Source organism: Scomber scombrus, chromosome 13 (genome assembly GCF_963691925.1).
Source record: "Scomber scombrus chromosome 13, fScoSco1.1, whole genome shotgun sequence".
Lineage (NCBI taxonomy): Eukaryota > Metazoa > Chordata > Actinopteri > Scombriformes > Scombridae > Scomber > Scomber scombrus.
The window spans coordinates 1,527,167-1,552,941 of NC_084982.1; the positions used below are offsets into that span (position 1 = coordinate 1,527,167).

General features: G+C 38.4%; 1 protein-coding gene across 1 annotated transcript; it reads left to right on the forward strand.

The window, feature by feature from the left end:
- The first annotated feature begins 868 nt into the window (after positions 1-868).
- On the forward strand, positions 869-25,562 carry rubcnl (rubicon like autophagy enhancer). Its single transcript, XM_062431752.1, has 17 exons — positions 869-903; positions 5,918-6,008; positions 8,524-8,953; positions 10,262-10,512; positions 11,454-11,551; positions 11,973-12,345; positions 16,809-16,854; positions 16,956-17,061; positions 17,229-17,365; positions 17,966-18,030; positions 19,354-19,393; positions 19,953-20,030; positions 20,159-20,279; positions 21,403-21,464; positions 22,481-22,634; positions 23,452-23,542; positions 25,190-25,562. Exons 2-17 carry the CDS (start codon positions 5,918-5,920, stop codon positions 25,276-25,278), a joined length of 2,232 nt encoding a protein of 743 aa, XP_062287736.1. The 5' UTR covers positions 869-903; the 3' UTR covers positions 25,279-25,562.
- Positions 25,563-25,775: the final 213 nt, after the last annotated feature.

Here is a 25,775-nt window from a genome sequence, read left to right on the forward strand (position 1 = left end):
TACTCTAAGATCTAACACATTTAACAACATTTACTTAAAGGCCCTTCAAATTGCATTGTCAGATATTTGTGTGTGTTGATTCTCCTGCTGTGAAGGGAAAGTTTAGTCTCAAACAGATTGAACCTGAGCTGCTCTTACGTGTGTTTCCCTGTAAACATTGAGGTAAAACCAAACCCACTAATACTTTAACTTCCTCTTTCTTCATCACCAGCTGCCAGCTGACGTGACAGCCATCAGTCCACTGAGCTGAGACACTTTATAGCAAATATTACTACTCAGCAAAGGCTCACGTTGCTCTATCCATGCTGTTAGACTGAGGAAGATGTACCATTTGAACCTTTGAACATGTTACTCATGTAACATTTCTTTGTGTAATGATGTGGGTGTAAGTGGAACTCATTCTTTGTGGTCACTAGTTTTGAGTTTTCATTCATTTCTATTGAATGTTAAAATAGTTGGTTATGACTACATTCATTCAGCCTCAATTTCTGCATTTCTGTTTGATTTCATGTGTAATGAGACAGATTTTAAAAAGCATGAGTTGACTTAAAATCAATTAACTTCCTCTCCTGTGAAAATAATTATGCACTAAAGAGGAAATATTAGTTATTGCAAGTCATATTTCTAACATTGTGTTCACTTATTGGGACATTTATGATCACGTCTTGGGAAAAAGTTACATGTGGAACTGTCATGGATCTCTGTGGTGTGTGCAGTGTGACGACGGTCTGTCTGTCCTGAGGAGGAACACTACTTACTGCTCAGCCACAGAAAGTACAAACCACTGTTAAATACAGGAAGTGCTGATCAGCAGCCGCCTCTCTTCCTTTCTCTACTACAGAGTTTGGTGACTGACAACACGTTTCAGTCCCTGCAGCCTCTGACACGTTTCTTCTCGAGGTGGTGAGTAGCTTTATTTCATTTTGCAGTTTCAAATTCTTTTTCAGTTGTCTAGTTTTTCTTTGATGTCTAACTTTGCTTTTACTGAAATATGAAACATCATGATAAATCAGCATTCCATATCTGTGAATAGGAAGCTATGTTATAAGGTGCTATGTGAAGTAATGTGAGTTTAACCACAGTTTTAGAACAGTACTTGTGGCTTTACCCCTGACAAAGTGTGGGGTAAAGACATACTATGAATCAACACTATTTACAGTCAAATTCAGGAAATTACACATTTGTGTCTCACAGTTGTCGTTGGTTATTGAGTAATTCCATGAACAGAAGAAAACGCCTGAGATTGAAAAGGCAGTCAGTATTGAAAATGCTGTCGAATGAGTTCAGATAGAGATCGATGTTATTTTTTTTAATATATCTTTCATATTCCATATGTCATCATATATTTAAGAGCAGTGGTGCATAGTTACCTTTATAGTTACTGCCTCACAGTACATATTAATATCAGTCAGGGTCTTTTATGGTAATTCATAACTAATTATACATGATAACAATGTGGACTGACAGAGTCTTTGGGATACTAACACAGTTATTTATCACATGTAACATCTAACACACACATCAGGGACACGTTCTGACCACAGACTGTAGTTCTCAGGCCAGAGGAGAGGTAGCGGTGTTGTAATGATGTCACAGATAACACTCATTTAGTTATGTCAACACAGAGATAAACACGGAAAGTTATGTTATGTTTTAGCCACAAAATCTACATTTATGCCAGAGAGTACAGCAGCAGTAGCAAATTGAATTGAATTGAATTGAATTGTGTTTATTGTCATTGCATTGAGGTCAATACAACGAAATTTAAAACAGCTCCATCCTCGGTCCACACACACATCTCATACTTAAATCCCAACCAAAGAGATGTTTATGTCATTCATGTACATATAAAATACTTTACAATAGACTAAAAATAAAGATGAAAAATATTGCTACAAAATATTTAAACTTGAGAGACACAATATATTATTATTATTATTATTATTTTAATTACATATTATAGTCAAATTACAACAGTGACACTTAAGCTGAGAAGACAAAGCCACCTGCTCATTTTTGTTGCCCACTCCAGATTGAATATGAATATGATTTCATCAGATCATGTTGGAGGCTGAATGAGATCACATACCTGAATGTCATAAACCACTTACATGAGGCCTGAAAAGCATAACCAGGCATGATGGAGAAAATTGATGAAGCAGAGGCCTCCGGGCAAATTCTTCACTGTCAGTAAACGGTTAAAGTAACAGCTCGAGACAGCTGTGAGGCTGTTTGGTGTTTTACTAACGAGGTGACACATAAAAAAAAGCTTTCAGGGTTTTGGTTGCAGTTCAGCAAATGATAAAGTGTATGAGTCCAGATCAGTTTGTGATGAGGAAAATAAATGTTTGATACAGAAACAGACTGATCCTCTGCATATAAAACACACCTCCTCCATAGTGCACATGAAAGCCATATTTTTTTAATGTCATTATTTGATCAGTTTTTACATAATAAATCTTACAAGGGAAGGCTGAAAAACACTATGAAGTTTATATTTAAGATAGAAATGTCCACAACCAGTGGCATGGTCTTTATAATAAGGTCACATCACAGCTAACGTCTAAGTTCTGCAAAAACCTGTGAACTGTAACTCACACTTTTATTATTACACAGCTGACATGGCTGCTGTCAGTATCTACCAGGCTGAGGTCAAAAACCAAAAGCAGAACTTTACATTAAAGCCCCTCGACTCTAAACTGATGTGTCAGATGGTTTGTTACACAGAACTATGTGAGAAGTCGACCTTAGAAACTGTTTGAAAAAGGACAGGCACTTCCAAAAAATACAAGATCTTGTGATCTCACAAATCCAGCCACCTCACAAGGTGATCCTGAATCAGGATCCATGTGTTGAGGGAGATCAGACAACTTAACTCTTTATTTTCTTTTTAAACGCTTAATCATTTAAACATAAATTGTTTATTTTGCTTTATTTCATTGGTGTATGGGTCAATGACGTATAAGGATTTAGAACAACTCAATTGTAGAATAATAAAAACAAGCATATCTAATGCAGTAGTTCAAACATTCAGAATGTTGTGTACCTGAAGCTCCATATTATACATTTGAAATTAAGTGATTTTAGTGGGGTTTTCAAGATTAATTGGCACTGGCCTTAAAAAGAGTCATGTGGTGCGACCATGATTCATCTTGAAATAAATTAATTTACTTAACACGCTTCACATCTTTTTTTACAAGTTTTCAGTAATATAAAGTGTTTGGAAACAAAGTATTTGAATTTTTTTTTAAAATTTTTGTAAATGATGATCTTTTATTTAGAAAAGATATTTCAAGATGAATCATGGTCGCACCAAATGACTTTTTTTTCAGGCCAGTGCCAATTAATCTTGAAAAACCCACTAAAATCACTTTCACATTGTAATATGAATTTTCAGGTACACAACATTCTGAATGTTTGAACTACTGCATTAGATATGCTTGTTTTTATTATTTAAAATTGAGTTGTTGAAAATCCTTATACGTCATTGACCCGTATACATAATTTTCTGTTTCTCATTTTTATAGTAAAAATACTGTATAATTAAAATATGACTATATATAGTCCAGATAGAATAGAATATCCTTTATTGTCATTGTACAACAGGTGTCACAACGAGATTGGTACGGGGTCTCTTCCCGTGGTGCAAAATAGTCAAAATAAAAAAGTCAAAATAAATGTTACTATTATACATAAGAACAATGAAAAACTTCAAAAGCTATTTACACACACACACACACACACACACACACACACACACACACACACACACACACACACACACACACACACACACACACACACACAAACACACATACACAGTCACAGTCTATTGCACATATTGCACTTATGCCTATGTAACCTGAGGTAGGTGTTGAATACAGTACTGTATACAAGGTGCTGAGTAGAGGTGCTGGGGGTGGGGGTGGGGGTGCCTGGTTAACTGTTCAGGAGCATGATAGCCCAGGGATAGAAAGTGTTTTTGAGCCGGTTTGTGCGGCTCTTCAGGACCCTGTATCTTGGGTTAGGTGCTGTAAATCCTGCCACACCTGCCTCGGGTTGTTGTCAGCCAGATGGTTCTCCACCTTCCTTTTGTAGTCCCTTTTGGCACCTTTAACTCCTCTCCTCAGGTTTGCTCTGGCAATGGAGTACGAGTCTCGGTCATCAGCTTTGAAAGCCGAGTCTCGGGCCCTCAGCGGTGACCGCACCTCTGCTGTCATCCAGGGTTTCTGATTGTTAAACACTCTGATCTGTTTGTCCACTGTGACATTGTCAGTGCAGGTCTTGATGTAAGACAGTACAGTCTCAGTGTGTTCGTATAGCTCCAGGTGGTCAAAGTAAAATAATTACAGTCAATTATCTCCAGCTGAATAGAAAGAAAGTATAGTAATCATTCACTGAGCCTCACAGGTTTGAACTCCAGTCATTTTGAAGCAACAAACCAAAAATATAAACAGGATATAGTTCAACCTCTGAATATATCTGAATGCTTAATCTTGTATAATGTATGCAGGATGTGGTGAATAGTTTGACTTTTATTTCTGCTGATAAACGATAACAGAACATCTTGTCTTGTTGGTTTCATAACATGCTTTTTCCCTCCTGACTTCAATCTGTTCATGTCAACCTGTTATCAAAGGAAACGAGAAGGCTTGTATCCACACTAGTACAAACCAAAGCAAGTGTAGAAGACTCTTCAGACTTTTAACCAACAGTACATACAGTGCTTAGAAGTATGTATGGGTAGCTCTCTGTACGCTTTGCGTATGTAGACACTGCAATTTTTCCATAGTCTGCCATTCTGCAAGCTGTGATTGGTCAAGCATTGGTCAGCTGCTGTCGTATGCACAGACTCTCCCATCTCAGCCTCTGAAACTTGGATCTTCATCAGAGAGAAAAAAAACGGATGCTAAACGTACGTAATTAAAGGGAACATTATTAAAAATATAGACTAAAATATTCTTTAACCAAACTGATGAACTTGGACCTCCTCAACCTGTCGACCTACACCTGATTGTACAACTAATATTCCTACAACTATCCATCATATCCTGTATACATTATATACTGTATATAATCATACGTACTGTATAGGTGGATTCTAAATGGTTTCATCATTTCAGTGTATTAAAAACTTAAATGTATATAAAAGTAAAATCTACAATCTACTGTGTTATCATTTGAATGGCAACACCATGATGCACAATCAGACTGTGGATCATGCAGACCATGATGTGACGGTAGGGATAGAAATGGAAGATTTAGATTATAATTTGTTACAACATATGCTGAGTTGCCATTGATCTCCCAATGTAACAACTTGCACACAATGTAATGACTTATGAGTTTCTACGTGGACTTTAGTTTGTGCTTATAAATAATTGTGGCCTGTCCCGGTGCAGATATTGTCTGTGATGTCACGTTTCTTGACAACTCTTTGTGTGTGTTGCTTCACACTAGGTGCCTCTGATAGATTTGGATTATCAAGATTTCTACCAACTTTAAATTCCTTAAAACGTATCAGTTTTTCTCTAGTGTTTTTCTGAAAAACCATCACACTTTAAACCCGTCAGATCTCAATTATTGCAGTGCAGATGGAGATAGAGTAGTGTTCAGACTTGAGACTTTGACCTTTAAGCAATTCAAATTGCAATTGCTGCCACAGCACTGATAAAGCTTCCCACGCCTTATTATTAACAGAGCACAGGACAAAAAGTGAAAGCAAAAGAAGCAAATTTCATCCGGTGGCCCAGTCAGTGTTGGTATTGATCAAATACCTGCAGATTACCTGTGTTTTGGTCATTTAGTTTTTACTGCTACAGCTGGTGGGTGTTTACTCACTGCTCAGGAAGCACTGTTGCACTAGGTTTGTACCAACACTGCTGTTATTGGGAAACTGTCTATCATCTCTGTACAGATGGGAAGCTGCAGGAGCATGTCCTCCTCTCACCACAGATCCAGATATGTCAGCTGGTGTGTGGACTCTCCACCACCTGTGGCTACAACAGGTAAGATCAACACACTATCATAGTAGGTATAGAGAGACTTGGGTCACATTTAGGGATTTTACAGGTTGTAATCACATGGCAAACATCAGAACATCGCTTGGTCATTGTCAGTCACATACACACGTCCAATGAAGTGGATTGGCATTTCTAAGAGTTAAAATATTAATAAAAGATGTGTTTTCAACGTATAATTGATTTATTTGGTCATGAATGTCTACTGTTAAAGACTAAAATCTAAAATTTGAAACCAGGCTTCCAGGGGCTTTAAAGGAGGCCTGATGAGGTTTCACATGCTGTGAAAGAGGAAACTTAACATTTCATTCTCAAAGAGTGTCTTTATGTACCTCAACTAGAAAGAGAACCAGGTTTTTTATTATATTATTATTAATATTATTATCATTACTATGGGAATAGTAGTATAAGTAGGACTGACATATCTAACACTACATTACAGTGTATTATACTGTATTACTCATTATATACAGGGCTGCATTAGTAGCCCCAGGGGCCCCTGGACACTGAAGCTCATGCCCCCATGTTTCTCCATACTCTGTTTTGTAAAATTAATTAAATAAATTATCAACATCAGGAGAATGGGTCAAGTCTTGTGTCATATTTCTAAAGAGCCAAAAAGAAAAAGAAAAAAGAAAGGCCCCTCTCTGTTCAAGGGGCCCTGGGCAGATTGTCTGTATGGTAGATGTGGCCGTGAATTGTCATATAATACTTTATTATATCTTTTTTTCTTTTTCTTTTTGTTTTTTTTTAGATTATATGCTATATCATGGTATTCTTTTCCATATCTATCATATGACTTGCATAGTGCTGTTGTATAATGTGTGTATATTACATTTATTTCATATTCACTGGGTATTATATAGCACATTGTATTTTACTGTATGTTTATGTGTAAAAAATATCTACATAAGGACATACATATAGAACAAAAATGTCCACGTAAAAGGACTGTCGTAAAAAATATTATAAATTAATATTATTTTCTACTAACAATGATTTAAAATAAATATCAAATTCATTCATTCATTTTCAGGATTTTAACCCTTTAAATGCCAGTTTTTTTTACATATAACAAATGTTTTTTTTAATGAAAAAAACACAAAAATTGAATTATTTTCTATAAACAAAATGCAAAGTGAATTATTTGGGGGGATTATCACAGTCTGGGATATGTCAATGATTAGCAACAACATTGATCTTGATGCATTATTATTTTTTGTGCAGTGTCAGATAACCCTGACCCATTCCCAGAGGAACAATGTTGTTTATACAGTGTATTATAGACCTATTATAAGTGATTGACTACAATATAACCTGTTCCTGTTTTCAATTGTTGTTGATGTGAACTTAACACTTCCTCCATGTTTCTTGGTAAGTTCAGCATGAATGCACAGCAGGGTTATTATAGTTTAGAAATTTTCATTAGTTTTTATCTTTATTTAGTTTTTCAGTCTGCTTTTTATTTCAGTTTAATTTTAGTTAGTTTAACAAGTGATAAAGTAGTTTTAGTTTAGTTTTTATTTAGTTTTATTTTTCAGGTATTAGGAGGAAAGCCTTGATTAGTAGAAGCTGTAAAGGATGAAATAATGCTGACAGTGAGGTCAAATTTGTCATACTTGTGGTCTCCTGCTTCTCTGTGAGAACTTTGAAGGTGGACTTTCACATTAGTGGGATTTTTCCGTTTTAGCTGTACCCCACACATGTTTCCATCACTCTTCATCACCACCCTTTTACTTTTATCTACTACGGGTTCGTAGTCAAAATATTCCAAAATTAGGCTGTGACGTTTACAGTCGAATACAGTCACAATGGAGACAATGAAAAGAAAACTAGAACTAAGCTGATTTTATCTGCTGTTCAGTTTAGTTTTGCTTTGTTCATTGTAGCTTTTATTTAGTTTTTGTTTTAACTCTTTTTTTTATATATTTCACTGCTAGTTTTAGTTCTAGTCAACTATAATAACCCTGATGCACAGTACCAGTCACATGTTCAGACACACCTTCCCATTCCTTTGAAGTGTGTATAAACCTTTGAATGGTTACTGTGTGTACATGTCCACAGTCATGTCACACTCAACCCTCTGCTGCTCTGTTTCTTCTCTTCTTTTCATTTTCAACTGTTTTCATTCACTAATGATTTCCCTATCACCTCCACTCTGACATTTCTCAACCACTGTTAACTACTGTCAGTGAAACCCAGCATTTTCCTGGAAGATTCACATTAAAAGCGAAATCCCACCAGTTCTTGGTAGGCTTTTAATTTGAAATATCTGGAAGTGTTAATAATCATTGACTGTATCCTCATGTCCACTTTTCTGCCCTCTCGGCTCTCCATTTTTCCCTCTTTGCTTCTGAGTGAGATATTTCTGGCTCAGCATCCAGACCAGCTGGAAAAGGGTAGAAAAAGTAAAATACACTCCCTGATGTGCATTTGAGCAAGAAAGTGGCAAAAATGAAAATAAATACTGATAAAATACTTATCTCTCTCCTCTTTCTTTAAGCCAATGCAGAAGAATTTTCTCATCAAAATCAACAGTCAGCTGGTGCAGGATCCATCCCAGTACTCCTGCTTTCATCAGCAGAAACAAGTGGAGGAGAAACAGATGCACCACAGCTAACTTTCACATGGGAGACACATCACAAGGCCTTCACTCATCCCCATCACTCACAGTGCAACCCACATTCCAACACTGCTTCAACCACTCACAACACCGACAAAGTAAATAGTCGTATTGATGAGGGTGAGGATGATGACAGTAGGAAAGGTAGAAAAGGGAACTTCACACCTCCAGAGGTGGACAACAGGAGCAAAGAGCCCCATTCTCTTCTTCATCCAGAGGACAACAGCGTCAACCTTCCCAGGAGCAGTCCAGTCATCTCCAGGCCTGTCTCCTGGCACGGAGGGGGAACTGACACGTCTGCTCCATCAAGGTAACTGCATACATGAAATCTTCAACACACTCTCTACTGAGGTCAAGTAACATTAATTCAGCCCATTTCAATTTTTTTTTTTTTTTTGCACTTTCATGTCAAAAACAAAGCCAATAAAAGGCATTCGAGAGGCCAAAACCAGTAAAGAAATGATCTCATGTGCTGATCATTACTGCATTTATTTACAATCAGTATGCTTTCACAAAACCCAGACATTTCAGCATGAAGTCATCATCAGAGAACGAGTGACAGCCATGAAACACTCGTAAACTCCACGTTACAAGAAAAAAAGGAAGTGAAGAAAAATAGAAAGAAAAAGAAAAAAGACATAAACGAAAAACTTACAAAAACATAGAAATATGTAATTATAGCATATTTTAAAGTGTTCTGATGGTGTATTTGTTATTGAAAGTTGTGTTACTGTGATACCACTTGATGGCGCCACAGTAAATATTAAAAATCCTAAAGCTGGTGGCTTTGACTGACCAGGTTTTAAACCTGACTACAAAACACAGTGTCCTGTCAATGCCAGAGTCATTACATTTACTGTGCATGACTCATTTGAAACTTGATTGTTAACATCTACATGATATAAGGAAATGGGTTGACATGGAAAACAAAGAGACTTTGTACATTTTTATTGTTTTTATATGGATTGAGGATTTTATAGCTTAATACAAGAAGAGAGGCACATTAAAAAACCCGTTGAGTGGACAGCAAACTATCCTCAAATCCAAACAATACTGTTTCTGTTGCTTTTAGTGTTCAGGCCATTTTTAATGTCACCCCAAACAATCATTTATATTTTCACTCAACCATCAAACATGTAGTTCTTTGGTAAAACATTGGTTCATCTGATTGCTGCAGGATCTAAGTCAGTGGTCTCCAACCCTGCTCCTGGAGAGCTACTGCCCTGCATGTTTTAGGTATCTCCTCAGTCTAACTCGTTATCAAGCAGCTGAGGCTCGTCAAAGGGCTTGATAACGAGTTGATTATTAGAATCAGGTGTGTTAGAGTGAGGAGATACCTAAAACATGCAGGGCAGTAGCTCTCCAGGAGCAGGGTTGGAGACCACTGATCTAAGTGTACATGACTTTATGATCCATGATCTAAAGCAGGCCTGTTATTCCTAGTCTGTAAACTACTAAGCTTTAGTTTAAAATATCAACCTATTCTGTTGTGTGTTACTTATGGCTTCTTTAGCAGGCATGCTGGGTATTTTACCCAGGGTTTTTTTGTTTTTTTTAATCTTGAGCATTTTCACTTCTACATCCTTTTTTGACTAAAGTGAAACATTTCTGTTCCTAGCTTGGATTCCCCAGCACCTGTGTCTGGTTCAGTGTCCCTGAATCAGCGTGGGTGCCTGACAGCCATCAGTATGGAGGATTTGGGATCCAAACCCAACTCCAATCGCAGATCATCCCAGGTCCAGGAGGTCAAGGAGCCACGCTGTGTCTCCGTCTTATCAAATCTCAACCATTTCCTCAGTGGACAGCAGGGATTGGCTGAAGAGCACAGAGGACAGGGCCTGATCAGCTGTGATGCCCTGCACACCTCAGGTAGATAAGGATTAATTATTACTGGTATCTACTGACCTTACTGTGTCTGCATTTATATACACAGAATACTTCCTGTTATTTACCAAACAGTCCATGGTTATGATTTGATGTTGGTCAGTTTGATGCCTGAAACTGACAAACTAGCAAAGCTCCTGTGTTTGAACTACACATTATTTCTAATACAAGGAATATTTGCTACAGGAATTGTTATTGTCACAGTCAAAATGTACCCAAAATAATTGTCAGTCTGCATTTGATGAAGCTGAAGATTTAAAAAATGGGAGCAGTGAGGTGGTGGTGCTGCCACAGTCAGCCAGGCATCTCAACCAGTTTTCTACTCATGTAGGTATAATTACAGCGGCCCTGAGAACTCATCACATGCACAAGACTTGTGCAGCATAATAAAATGCACTTCAAATTTAGGAAACACAACAAATACAGGAACATGCTGTAGTCACCCATAAATAGTTTAAAAAAGGTTCAGTTTAACATTCTGATTGCATGATTCAGATATTATTGCAGATATTTGTCTTACACTTAGTTTATAGCAGGTGTACATAGTGTACAGGCTAACATAGTCAGTATTACTCTAAGTCATGGACTTTATGAGCTGAGGGAAGCTGCCTTTGCTTTTTCATACTGTATTTCTGCTGAGAGCTGGAGGGACTCTACCATATATCATTTAGCTGAAAACTGCATTAAAGTTCATTGGATTCCCAGGTGATATTATTATCAAATCTTCTGTTTAAGTTATGTTCTGCCTAAGTTCTCTATGCTGTATATTTTAATCAGGTTTTAGGAGGACATAATGGATATTTTAGTCTGAGTTTTTAATGCTGGGCCACATCCAAGACAATTTTCTGTCACGACACACAAAGTCTCTGAATCTGAAATAAAGCTGAACTGTTTTTGCCTGTGTGCATATCTGTGTATTTTGTCAGGTCTCTCTACATCAACACAACACAGCAGAGATAGAAGGAGCAGTGGTATCCCAGAAATCTCTGCAGAAGTCTTCAAGACCACTTGTGAGCTGGAAAAGGTGTGTTAATAACCAGTTCTCTGAATTGATCAATTCCTTTTAGGTGGATTACTAACCAGCTCAGTGCAAGTGCAGTTTATTAAGTACTCTTGGCTTATTATAGATGTAAAAATGTAGAAGAGTAAGAATCTGCTCTGGAAAATATCACAGTATGAAGATATGGAATGTGCGTGGGTTAAACACAGGTTGAGAAGGCTTTTGGATTGATCATTTTTTAACACAATAGATGAACATTTTGACATGGGAAACATTTACATTTGAGTATTGATGTCACAGTCAGACCTGGACTAGAAGATGGAAATCTGTTTCATTTCTCGAGCTCAATGAAATTATGATTTGCATCTTGTCATCAATTCTGGATAATAATCAATGTGAGTGTGTTCCTTCTCAACACTGCTGATGATAATGACTGTGTGTGCAGGAAAACGCTCATTTCATTGTGGTGGACATGGTGTTGGAGGTGCTAGAAGGTGCAAAGTGGGCTCTGAGCTTTGATCGATGGACCTCCGCTATGGATTCACAGCAAAACACATGCCGCAAGATGCGCGCACACACAGGCTCTGCACTGGAACTGAAGCAGAGACGTAAGGCATGCAGACGCAGTACAGTGAACGCCAAACAAGAGGTTAACATGAAGCATGCCGATGGAGACAATGAGACATCACGCAGAAACACACACTTCTTTAAAAGTTATGCACACTGGCACAATCAGAATAAAGAAGAGGAGGAAGAAAGGAAAAATGAACATCCGCCAAAGACATTCTCTGTCCTCTCCACTGACAGTGGATTTGAAGGTAAAAATGGTTTTAACTGTACATTCTCAGGGGGACACAATAGGATAAAGTCAAATATTATTTGTGTTAATTATTTTTTTGGGATTAAAGACACACGTCTTGATGAAGATCAACGGAGAGATAAACTGAATCAGTTTACCTTCATATATCTTTGAACATGGACGGATACGCTTGCTTTACATTAATTACGACGGGGACTACATATTAGTCATAAACATTAAAAGTATTTATTTACAGTTCTTTAAAGTAGTTTTTAAATGACAAATAGTTTATAAAAAAATCCAAATAAAGGGGTAGTGCATTCAAATTGCTCAACATTGCACAAACAATACTTTATTTGCATAAACAAACAGTAAATACAGGAAATGTACAGATATCAGTAACAACATTTTAAAGATTTGTGCAGCTTAATTATCTTTAAGTGCAAATGAAAGTGGACACATTCAACAGTGAACTATAAATACAAATATAATCTCTGGCCAATTGTATAGATTTGCGAAAATGAACATGAACAAAAATAAACAGATTCAGAAGCAGTATTTGAATGAAACCAACATCAACAGTTAATAGATTTTGTGTGTGTGTGTGTGTGTGTGTGTGTCTCAGAGAGATAGACAGAGACTAAGAATGAGAGTGTCAAAACACTACATTACTTGTATTGAAATGTTGCTCGTCTCTCTTTCAAAGCAGCAAAGTGATCAATAACCCTCTCATTGAAATCAGGCATGCTCCTGACTAGCTCCCTCTCCATTGAGAGCATGGCCAGTGCATTCAGACGTTCCAGGCCCATTGCATTGCGCAGGAACGTCTTGATTCTCTTCAGCGTTGAGAAACACCGCTCAGCTTCAGCCGTTGTCATGGGAGTGGTAATGAGAATGTTCAACAGAGCCACAGTCTCAGAAAATGTCTCCTGGAGGTTGTATCTCTGCAGAACCTGGTACAGTGCCAGAGCACCACAGCAGCCCTTGAATTCTGGATTCTCATAGATAAGAGACAGTTCTGTCCTGAGCTTTGCCTTGTTCAGCATGGGATATGCCCTCACAGTGGCATTCAGAGCCTCGACAGGAAATGTATGGCAGTGCTGCTCAAACATCTCTGCCTGTAGCAGTGTGGCACTCACAAGGTGGTCGCTGAAGGAGAACCTTTGTTTGGCGTGAGCAAGGATTGTGTTGCAGATCTCCCTTGACAGCCTCTGCTTCTCCTCTACTCCCAAGGCCATCCTTGGTCTTGTGGTTCCTGTCGCTACTTCCTGCTGCTGTTGAGGGGAGTCTCTGAGGGCAAGCAGACCAACCGTTTTAGTACATGAAAATAAGAGTGCATGGTAGCATTTAGAAAATGAAGAAAATGCTCATTTCTAAACACTAATATTTATCTAGCTATTAGTAATAATAGTATCTAGCTTTACTTAATTCATATACAGTCGCCAGCCACTTAATTAGATACACCTGTGCAATCAAATTCAATCCAATACAACAGCTGCTATAACTTCTACTTTTACAAAGCTTATACATATTCAGCTTTGACATTGTCAGAAATTGATAATTCATTACATTGTGAGAAAGTGATAATTCTACTTTATCTTTACTATTGATGTTGCAGTGGGTGATGATGGTGTCTGAATTGCATTATCTTGAAAAGTGTCTCTAATATTTTGTATGTTAATGGAGTGGACAAAATATTAGTAACACCAGTCAATATAATGCACTCTCATACTCCACAATCACCCACTATGACCTTAGTAATAAACAAAGTAGAATTATCACCTTATTGACATCAACAAAAACTGAAAATGTATAAATTACATTAATGTAGATTTTATAGCAGAGCTGTTGTATTGGATTGAAATAAGTTACACATGTGTACCTAATAAAGTGGCCAGTGAGTGTATTTCTTTATGACAAGGTTCAGTATTGAAAAGGATTGAACAATATTATTTTATCTTACCTTATTGCCTGCACACTGCTTGTGAAGCTCTGGAGGGCACGCTTGATGAAGACTGCATCAGTGTCCTTCTTCTGCAGCTGCTGGTACAGCATGTCAACGTGAGGCATGATCTGATGAAATAGCTGCAGAAAAAACTGGTCCTCATCCTGCAGCATCCTCAGGAAGCCAGATGCCTCCCTCACTGTGGTGCTGTCAAATGAACCCGATGTCCTGATGGATTCAAAGCACTGCATCAGGGCATCAAGGTTCTCGTGCACAGTGTTGACAATCCTGCTGTTGAAGTTCCATCTTGTGGATGAAGCTCTTGGCAGCCTTCTTTGAACAATCTGGTCAAGTATGCAGGTGCGTTTTGGTGACCCGGTAAAAAAGGTGGCAATACCGGACAGGTCGGAAAAGAAAACTCTCACTGCTGCGACATGAGAAGTGGCCTGTTGCATGATCAGATTAAGCTGGTGTGCATAGCAATGCACATAATGGGCATTTTTGAAAAGCGCACACACCTTCTGCTGCACACCAGCCCGCTCTCCCCTCATCACACTGGCTCCATCATATGCTTGCGCAATGAGTTTTTCTTTGTCACCTTCGGAAAAAAGACTGTTCAGTCTGTCCAGAAGCACGCTAGCAATCGACTCAGATGTTGCATCCATAACAGGCAGAAACTCAAAGAAACGCTCCTGCACCGCATGGTTTGAGTCAATGTATCTTAACCATAGACTGTATATAAGAAATGGACGTAACATCCGTGACGTCACCCATTGGTTTGTGGACTGCTGCTCGGAAACCAATAGTATCGGATCTGAGCAGCGCCATCTTGAAAATTTCAGGTGCATGCCGGGAAAAATAAAAACACGGATTCTACTTATATGGGCATCAGGAGGAGCAAGAGGCGCCCTCCTGAACCTGTGAACCAATCAACCTGTCAAACACGACGTAGCCACGCCCTAATGCATACCCTGTTTTATCACTTTGTCACATATAAAATCAGGGAGGACAAAATTTCACAAATGAACATCATACTGCATTGAAGAACCTGTCAAACAGACCATAAACACGTTTACTGAGGTTATAAATCAAGTGAGAAGTTGGTGAATTCTCCATTGACTTTTATAGAGACGTAAGTCCTTTTGACACCAAAACGGTCGCCCCCTGGTGGCCTTTCGATAGTATGCAGTTTTAAGTTACTTCCGCGTTGGCCTCATTTCAGAGGACCGGAATTCCCCACCTGATCTTAACACAAGCACCAGCTGCGTCTGTGTTGACACGTCAGTGGTTTCATCCGCTTGGATGGCAACAAATTTAGCGGACTTTACCTCCTCCGTGATATATCCCCTGATTACCGCTAGCATGCTTTCCAGGAGCTCATTCTGCACAGTCTTTGACGTGCCCTTGAAAACTGTGGCAGTTTTCAGGTGCTCCTCAAATGCCTCATCCAGCGATGCCACCAAGTCCACCAAGTCAGGAAAAACGCCTGGGTTGTTGGAGCCCTCACTTTCTTTGCCTCGCAAAGCTAACTCAAACACTCCACAAAATTTGATACAGTTGATGAGGCGTTAGCTGCTTCACAGCCTGCTAGCCAGGTTATCCGCTCATACCAGCTCCGCGAAAATCCCCGGTTATGTTTTCCCCCCCTTGGTAGAAACTTTGGTCTGGGAGGTCCTAATTGTTTCGTTGCCAATTTATCTTCGTTTCTACGTCGACTGAAAGGGACTTCTTTCAGTGAAACGATCGAGTTGCTCCGTACACTTGCCATACTGACCTTGAATGTGACTAGCGTTGTGGCTACGCAGGCTATGCTCATGTTACGTATGACGAAAGTACGTTAGGGCGACCCCTCCCGGAACCCATAGAGAATGCATTGTAACGACTGAAATTTGAAAAAAAACTGATTTTACATGAGAGTCAATGAGAGCAATATGGGCGATTTTCAACCTGACTGAAGTCGCCCAAAAGGGGCGGTACTTCATGGAGCACTGCCCTGCGCTGATTGGATAATGACGTACAGAGCAGCTCAAACTGTCTAGAACTGTCACAGTCACTGTAACACTGTGGAAGAATATGATAGAAAAAAATCCCTCCTTTTTCCCCTTTGTTGGTGTGTCGCCCAATTGCCCTTATGAACAAACCCTCCATGGTCAGTATCATCATCACATCCCATGACATGTATTTTCTCACTCTGCTAATAGAGAGAGAGATAGGAAAGAGAGGGGAGGGTGACATGAAACAAAGGCCCTTTTCTAGGCTGGTCTTGTGGCATGTCATGTTTTTGAAATGTTCTTACTTTTATTTTTCTAGTCATTTCATATTTGGCATTCCAAAAATAAAGTAAATGCGCTCGCACTCATAGGTTTTCTCACATTGAGTACTTAGACAGTATTTATATGTACTGAAATCACTTTAATACTGGTGAAATACTTGAGAGAAAGTTTCAGTGACACACTTTACTATTTATTTTCTTCTTATTTAACATTGCATCATATATGAAAACAACACAAGGATCATATTCTGTGTTTTCATTTCAGACTGTGGAGTAGACACTATGTTGACACAAAGAGATTCTCTCAGAAAGTAAGAAAAACACAATCAAACCCTGCATGCCTGTTTACAAATCTATACATTTGTTCTGATTTTGTGTATCCTAAGTCAATCTGTTGTGTCCCCTGTCTCAGTGCAGAGTGGCTGGCCCTGCAGCTGGTTGTGGAGTTCAAGAAGAGCTGGCTTCCTTTCAACAGGCCTCAGCGTGGCAGGCAGAGTCTGCGTAGCTCGCTTCAGGAGGTGAGAACATGTACAGCAAACAAATCACCAACAGTATAGGTGTGAGTCCTTAGAGCAAACTAAAGCTACATCCTTGAAAAAATAAATGAGTTTTATGTCTAGCCTTTGTTCCCAGTAACCAACCATGAGACACAATCTTGAGCTGGAAACTTTTCCATCTTTACCAGTTGCCAGGTACTGGTGATGTGGCAGTGAGCAGCGAGAGCCTGGCAGAAGAAATCAGACTGAGGACCAGGATGAGAGGATCCCTGTGTTGGGCACCTCCACGCTTCCAGATTATCTTCACTGTGCAGCCCACAAACAGGTTTTCATTACATGTGACACACTCAAGAACACCATATATAAAACATGCATAGATAGATAGATACGATGATGGATGGATGGATGGATGGATGGATGGATGGATGGATGGATGGATAGATGGATAGATAGATAGATAGATAGATAGATAGATAGATAGATAGATAGATAGATGCAAATATGGGTCCCAAGTGGGTTTTGTCCACAGTTTCCATGGTGGCCCCACCTGTGTTTGCCCATATGAGCTTCAAGTGGGTTCTGACTGTTTCAGGTGGGGCCCAACTGGGTGAGACCCATGTTGACCCTATATGTTTCTCATATGGGGTGTAACTGGGATCAGAATGGACCTTAAATGGGGCCCATTAAGCCAGCCCACATGGGCTTCACATGTGGGCCCCATGTTTCTATATAGGACCCATACAATTTGCCCTGTTTATGCCCATGCCAGCTTAGCCCACTTATCCCTTATGCCCACATGGGCTTCATATGTGGGGCCCATGTTACTGAAACCATGTGGGACCTGCACAATTTGTCCAGTTCAACACCAAGCCCACTCAGTAAAGTCAGTATACAGCTGACTGACTCTGTTTGTTTCTTTCTCCAGACGCAGTGATGTAGTGGCTTTACAACACTTCCTGTGTGCAGGCTGTGGGACAGAGGTAGAGCCCAGTGAGTATTGGACTGTAACAATGACACTGAGCAGCTTTTTCTTTATTTTGTCAGAAATGCAACAGAAGAGAAACCAAAGCCAAACAAACTCACATTGTTTTAATAAAGCCTTCATTCAGTAATTTGACTCATCACTCATTGACATGACGTGAGCAAACGCAATCTGATTTCATGCTGCAGACAGTGTGTAGATCAGTGGTCTCCAACCCTGCTCCTGGAGAGCTACTGCCCTGCATGTTTTAGGTATCTCCTCACTCTAACTCGTTATCAAGCAGCTGAGGCTCGTCAAAGGGCTTGATAACGAGTTGATTATTAGAATCAGGTGTGTTAGAGTGAGGAGATACCTAAAACATGCAGGGCAGTAGCTCTCCAGGAGCAGGGTTGGAGACCACTGGTGTAGATGATATAATGAACTTTTTAGCAAAGGGGTATTTACACAGAGCTATCTATCTATCTGTGGAGCATGTACTGGCTGCAGAGTCTACTATTTATGGTCTCTATAGATAAAAAAAAAAAAAAAAGCAGACCATTAAAATAATTAGAGGATCTTAGTAAACATTCAAGACTTATATGACTTAATGCTTTTTAAACTTGATTTTTGGTTGTGGGACAGCATTCTGCACCCATTTGGTAGAAAGGCCCACATATAGTACTTTTCATCATTAGTGAAGAAGTCTGCCTTGACATGCACAAATGGATCGCAGGTGTTTGTAATCCTCTTACTGTTTACTGTTCACTCTCCTACAGCTGCATCAGAGCTGTATCACGTTACTGCTAATGATAACACAACATTTCCTCCAGCTGCTACGTCACATTCACCTGGAGATGTGGTGTGGCTTTTATTGTGAAGCAGTCTACCACTAAATGTTTTAATACATCTTATAAGTTATGTATATGTACTGTATGTTTGGCATCAGTTGGTGATGTTAGTTTTTCTTTCAGTTCTTCTATCGGTGTGCATTTCAGTCCTTTCTGCTTCACTGCAGGGTACTGAAAGTAGAAATGTTCCAATACTAAATACAAGTTGAAATACACTGTTGAAATAACAGCTGAATACATTAAACCATTTTTGAAAAGTAAATATGTATTTTTTATTGTCTATTCTATCTCTATATGATGTATTCTTTTCCCATATAAATCATTATTGAGCTCAATAATCAGTGTTAGCAAATAGTATATCATATCACAGTGTTTATACTTCACTACAAGGCTGTGGTCACAAGCAGACATTATTTTGTTGACACAGTAATGATACAATATGCATCAGAAGTATACGCTTATAAAAAAGTGTTTGAATTCTGCTGTTTCTCTCTCTGCCACCAGGGTACATAAAGAAACTGCGGTACTGTGAATACCTTGGCAGGTATGTAGAATGTGTGTGTGTGTGTGTGTGTGTGTGTGTGTGGCATCAGGACTAGTGATTTGAGTTGAAAGCTGATATTAAGAAGGTACTGTTAAAACCATGTTACATTGGCTTAGCATAACATTTGCCTATTAGCAATTACCAAATTCCATGACTTTCCAGCTAAAACCTTTACACAAAAAAATGAATCTCATGATGGAGACCACAGTTATTAGTATTCATCTTCTGGGAACCATGAATATCGGTAGAATTTTCATTTGCCAATCCATCTTGAGATATTTGATCAGGGTTCAACCTCTGATGATCATGAATATCTGTACAAAATTTCAAGGCAATCCAATGATTGCAGAGATATTTCAGTGTGGCTCAAAGTGGCGGACTGACCAGCAAACAGATAATGCAAATCACTAACAACAGAAAGTAGCAGATTCTCTCTGGTAAACTTACAAATAGCCTGGTTTAGATTTTTGGAAAACACTTCTTATGGTCTTTAACAAGAACATTAAGATACATGTTAAATTAAGCATTGTACTTATTGTAATTACAATTCATTTGGCAGGTATTTCTGTGACTGCTGCCATAACGGCTTTGAGGCTGTGATTCCTGGTCGAGTTCTATCCAGCTGGGACTTTAGCAGGTAATAAAACACTACTAAAATTATATCTACAGTTATATTTATTCATAGCATAATTCAACAAACTCCCAACTCCCTGAGCAGCACAGCTCTGTAGGAATAAGATTTAATCTGTCATATTAATATTTCAGATACCCTGTGAGTGACTTCTCCAAACAGTTGCTGGATTCAGTGTGGCATCAGCCTCTGTTTGACCTGCGCTGTGTTGGTAAGACACTCTACAGCAAAGTGAAGGAGCTGGACAAGTTCAGGGTGAGTTAAAAACACAGGAATATTATAAGTATTCTGGTCATGGTCAGTGTGAGCATGTAGCCTGAGTGGCTAGGAAAGTGGTCGATAGGCAGACTCAGACTTGTTTGAATGACTAAAAAACGGATTTATTCTGTCACTCTCCCTTTAAATAGGCCCTCTAATCTACTAGGCAGAACCACTTCTACTGCAGGGGTGTCATTTACCTTTTACTAATCGGCACTTAACAATGCTACTTGTATCAGTCAACATTGTTTTCCACGGATCATTCACAGCATAATCCTCATAAGCCCAAAACAAAACTAAATCATAAAGATAAAAACCAAACATTTAACTAAGTAAAATAAATCCACCAATACTTAGTCTAACCCACTGACATCACCAGTGTATAAATACAGGAAGTAGTTGGGCTTGGGTAGTAGTTTTTCCTTTTGTTTGTTGAGCACATGGTGGCTAAGTAACAAAGAAAAACAATGCTAAACTTAGAACTAAAACTAAAACTCAGAACTAAAGAAAATAAACAATAACTAAACTTAATACTTGCCTGTGTTTTATTTTAACCAAAGTTTGCTGGAATGTGAATTGTGACCAAATATAATGCAAAACACAAACAAACCCAGGATAGTATGTATCTGCAGATGATTGATTACTGATAAACTACAGTAATGGTTTAACAAGCAATTAACAAGAACAGTCAAATTCAGATAGCTGGTGTTAATGGTGACAAATGATGGGTTTTACCCACTGTCACAGTCAGATCAGATTTTATTGAGTATGGCATTTTGATGTTTGCACATGTAATCATCACAGCCTGGGCACAGAAACTTGGATATGTCATTTACTACAAAAAACACACAACAAATGACTCCAAAAAAGTTGGAAGTGGAAGACAAATGAAAGTTCAGAAAAAATAGTAAACACAAGAGCTGAGCCTGCTTGTTTCAGTTAGCCTGGATTCTCAGAAGCCAGTGCAGTGAAGTCACTGATGTTGATCAGAAAAGGTTGAAAATCCTCACTGACTTGTAATGATTAAGAAAGAAGGTCCAACAGCTTTATTTCAGTTTACTTTCCTTTATTCTGTCCATCTTTCAGTTTTTTCTTCTAAACTTTTCCTTTTTTTCTACAGGAACTGCAGGAACAGCTGCTGGGCATCAAGAAACTGGTGAAAACCTGCAGGTTATCTGAAAGGTATATGATCAATATAATCAACACATACACTTAGCTGTTTGAAGTATATTTTTATGGATCAGATGACAACTCGTATGTAAAAAGGCGCTGCTCGTCGTGATGATCACCTGACTCTGCAGTTCCCCTCAGCTCTACGAAGAGTCTCAGCATCTTTAGCCGTCTGACCCCCAACTTTACTGTTTTGATTCACTCTGAGCAACAGGCAGCTGTCTTCAGCGAAAAAGCTCTTAAAAGCCACTGAACACCACACGCCCATGACCAAACAGCAGACACACGCAGTTAGCATTAATCTAGTTGGTCAACATAGTGGAACATGTAGCAACTAAATAGACCAAAACTTTCCCCCAGGGGTTGGTAGAACTAGATTGAGAATTAATATTGGGCTTAGATTAGTCAGGTGGCCACAAAAAACAACGTATCAACTTAAAAGGTGTTGTTAGTTCTGTATTTAACATATTAACATTTTGTGTTAATATGTTATCTTCCAAAGTTGCCATTTTTTTAATTATGAAATTTGGATAGTATTTCCTTGCTGATCTGAAGTGGAGGTAGTAACATGACGTGGTCATTTTTCTACAAAAAGACTGACTTGGGAAGATACTACATTTGGCTAACTGAGCTAAATTTTGGTTTCAATCTTCATTTGTTATTTTGAAAAAAATGTGCATCTATTCTTGATTTAACTTGAACTCTGATTAACTTTCTATAATCTACATGTAACAGACAACAATTTCAAAGCATATGTTTCTAGTCATGTTGTGTAACTCTCGGGAGGATAATAATAGTCTGTGGGTCATTCCAGCACTTTGGTCTGGGAACTTTTGGGTAGATTGCCATAAAATTTTGTACTGACATTCCTGCCCCCTCAGCATGCATTCTAACTCTAATGATCTAACTCTGATGATCCCTGACAGCGTGATACCTGCCACCCATGTACTCAAAATAAACCCCAACTGCCCAAAAATGGGATATTTGTCAAGAGTATTTCATCTCCTGTGATTGTGTTTCTGTTCCAGGTTGATAAATGAGTTTGAACAGCTTCCTTGTCACCTGACTGAGCAGCCACTCCTCTTCTCCATGGATGACCTCTATAGGGCGAAGAAGGGTCAGCTTGTAGCAGAGGCCAAAGCAGTGCTGCGCTCTGCTTTAGATCATGTTGAAAGCTGTGAGGTCAGTCTGATGAACTGTAGCCATTTTTTTTTAACCTGGAAAATACATGCAGTGTATCCAACCCAGTTAGTGTTACCATGATCATTTTAATCTAAATCATATCAACCTAACACTAACCAAGTAGTGCAGGCATGAAACACACTTCCAACTGAAATACATTAGTTTGAAAGTCATTTTAAGTGAAAATTCATATTCATGTACATGAATCTATGGATTTTGTGAAATTTTGTGACTGTTTTATGAACTGCTGTGAGACTCAGTTGGTATATGTAATGCAATATATTACGTACTAGCAATCTTCATAGTAGGAAATGCTGAATGTGTGTTTTTTTTAAATGTATTATTGACTTGTTTAGCTGGATGTTACATTTGAAAAAGTTGAGATTGAGTCTTAGAGATCTGAATTCACTTTTTCTGTTGATGAGTGTCAAGAAAAGCCACATTAAATCTACTTTGATTCAACGTTGTAAGACAATGCAAAATGTTTCAGGGCAAGTCAATATTTTAATTGGCACTATAAATATCTGCCTTCCTTAGCGAATAGATTTTCATCGGGTGTCATCGCATGACGTCAGTACTGAACTTCGGTCATGTGATAACAAATAGATTTACTTTGTAATGCCTGACTTTTTTGGCTTAAGACAGCAAGCATGGTGTCCACAGGCCTCGAGACATAAAACAGTCAAGAATGAGACACTAAACCCTCAGTGACACTCACATATTTGTTTTAGAGGAGAAACACTTCAAGATGTTACTTCTGTACTCATTGTGGATTCAAACCTCCCTAATTTTGACTATTTTGTTTTCCTTCACTCAGCTGTGTCTGGCCCGAGGTTTTATCTGTGAGTTCTGCAGAGAAAGAAACATCATTTTTCCTTTTCAGAAAGACGTATGTAAGCGCTGTCCAGGTAAGCACAGACAATTTCTAATGATTTTTAAAATTAATTATAGATGCAGAATATGAGATTCTGTAAAATGGGGGCAAACATGCAGCAATGCCATCATATCAAAACTGAGAATATGCTTTTTTATTTTTTTTAGACAGGATTGATATTACTGTAGCTGAGCTGAGTCACCTTGCTCCTCATAACTTGCCTAATTTTTTGCATTTTTGACACTGCCACATTATAGGAATGGTTTCACCATTTCATTTAATGATTGTTGTTATTGATTAATTATTTATTGCTAATCCTAAACCCTTACTTTATTACAAATCAAGATTACTACATCTGGAATATTCTTATGGAAATCACCTTAGCAAGTCTGAGTAAACTCAGTTGACTTTGCTGTATTGGCGACCACCTTGCTAACTCATGATAATAAAAATGGTAATAATAATAATAGTAAATTAAATAAATGAAACTACTTTGCAGCTTAGACAGTTGTGGAGTTGCTTTAAAGAATGAGTTTTTTAAGTCTGTCTTAACCAACATTGAAAACAGTTGTTCTTGCTGTAATCCTTCCTCCTGTTAATACTGACCATTAGAAGATCCCTTCATAATGCACTTACAATGTAAGTGATGGAGGACAAAACCCACAGATTATCTGCTGTTTTCTTCAGTTCTGTGGAGCACTTCAGTGTCTTTCAGTTCTTTTGTTTCAGTTTTAGGTGTCATGGTGTTGTTTTTGGCTGCAGCAGCAGCTGTTTTTAGCAAATAAGCTGATAAACTAAGTGCACTGTACCTGCTCAGGATCAAATGGGAGGCAGACTTTTGGTGTAACATTTAGCAGCTAAAGATCCAGACATTTGTTTCAAGAGTAGAGACCAAAACAGTGAGAGTAAATATTGGACTTGTTTGAGCTACATGGCTCCTGTTGCCAGATGCTCTTTGCATGTTGGGATGCTGTTGGAACTCCTGCCTTAAACTTACCTTACCAATGAGAGGAGTGAATGTTCTCACCTGGCTCTGTGTTGTATCTCAGTTCACTTTAAGAGAAACTGAACTCCAGTTTACCAACTCATCCACTGATTCAGTCCAAAGGAAATTACAGGTTTGAAAACTCCTGGTGAAAACTGTGAATCATTTTTACAACAATATGTCATCTGCAAACAATGTTTTGTTGCACAAATTACTTAATGTATGGAAATACTTTGGGAATTAACTAATTTGTCAAATGTGAAGCAACATCTATAACAAATTAAACTTAAATATTTTAAAACTGGTTCAATTCTGCCTTCATAAAACAATCAAAAGCTATATGTGTACTGTACTTTAGGCATTATTGGCTGCTGTAATTATTTCTCCTGTCCATACTGTCAGTGTAGCAATCCCTATGTAAGGCATAGGATCTACAGTCCTCATGCTGTGTAAACTCAGATGAAGCTAAAATGAGATGATAGCAATCTGAGTTTGAGAAATAAAGTGGGTATCCTCCAAAGTGACCATCTTTTTGACATGAAATGACCTCAGTCACTTGCTGTAGTTATGGCTACTTAACAACACTTAACAATTCAAACATACTTCACAGTGTTGGGACCAAAGGATGGAAGCAGGGACAAAACCAATGTAGTAATAAAAACAGCAAAGTATACATATTGTCTTTTCTTTTCACAGTGTGCAAGGCTTGCTTTCACATACTGTGTTTTGTGGAAAAGAAGTGTCCTAAATGTGCACGGATCCAGTCACGGAAAAAAACTTTCTGAATCCATGAAGTGAGACATCTGAACATCTGCAACTCAGTACCATGGTTGTTTAACACCCTTATTTATTCAGCTCCATTCTTTTTACTGGTCTCAAAACACTTGTACATGAAATGTAAATGAATATACTAATCCCTAAATAACTTTCTGCTGTATAATGTTTAACTGTAAACTGTAATGGCGCTTTCATCTTGCTTTCTAAAAATCCATGTTAGATATTTGAATCCCTCTCAAATATCTCATACTGTATCTCCTGTGAGAATAAAATTGGTATGAGTTACTCTATAACTCAAGCTACATATACTTCAGTACTGTTTTAAACTGTTTGCTGTCTTTTTCTTGTTTCTTTGCATGTGTGTATGAATGTGTTGTCTGTGTGGTAATGTGCAGCAGTGTCCTAAATCCAAACTACATACTAACTGTTAGGAGGCTTTTGGGGATGTAGCATGTGCACACTGTGAAAATGACTAAAGTATACCCATAACAGTGAGTATGCATAC

Coding starts and splice junctions, on each gene's coding strand:
- rubcnl (XM_062431752.1), top strand. CDS start 5,918: ATGGGAAGCTGCAGGAGCATGTCCTCCTCTCACCACAGATCCAGATAT. Junction 16,855..16,955: donor CAAAGAGATTCTCTCAGAAA/GTAAGAAAAACA, acceptor CCCCTGTCTCAG/TGCAGAGTGGCTGGCCCTGC. Junction 18,031..19,353: donor TGGGACAGAGGTAGAGCCCA/GTGAGTATTGGA, acceptor CTCTGCCACCAG/GGTACATAAAGAAACTGCGG.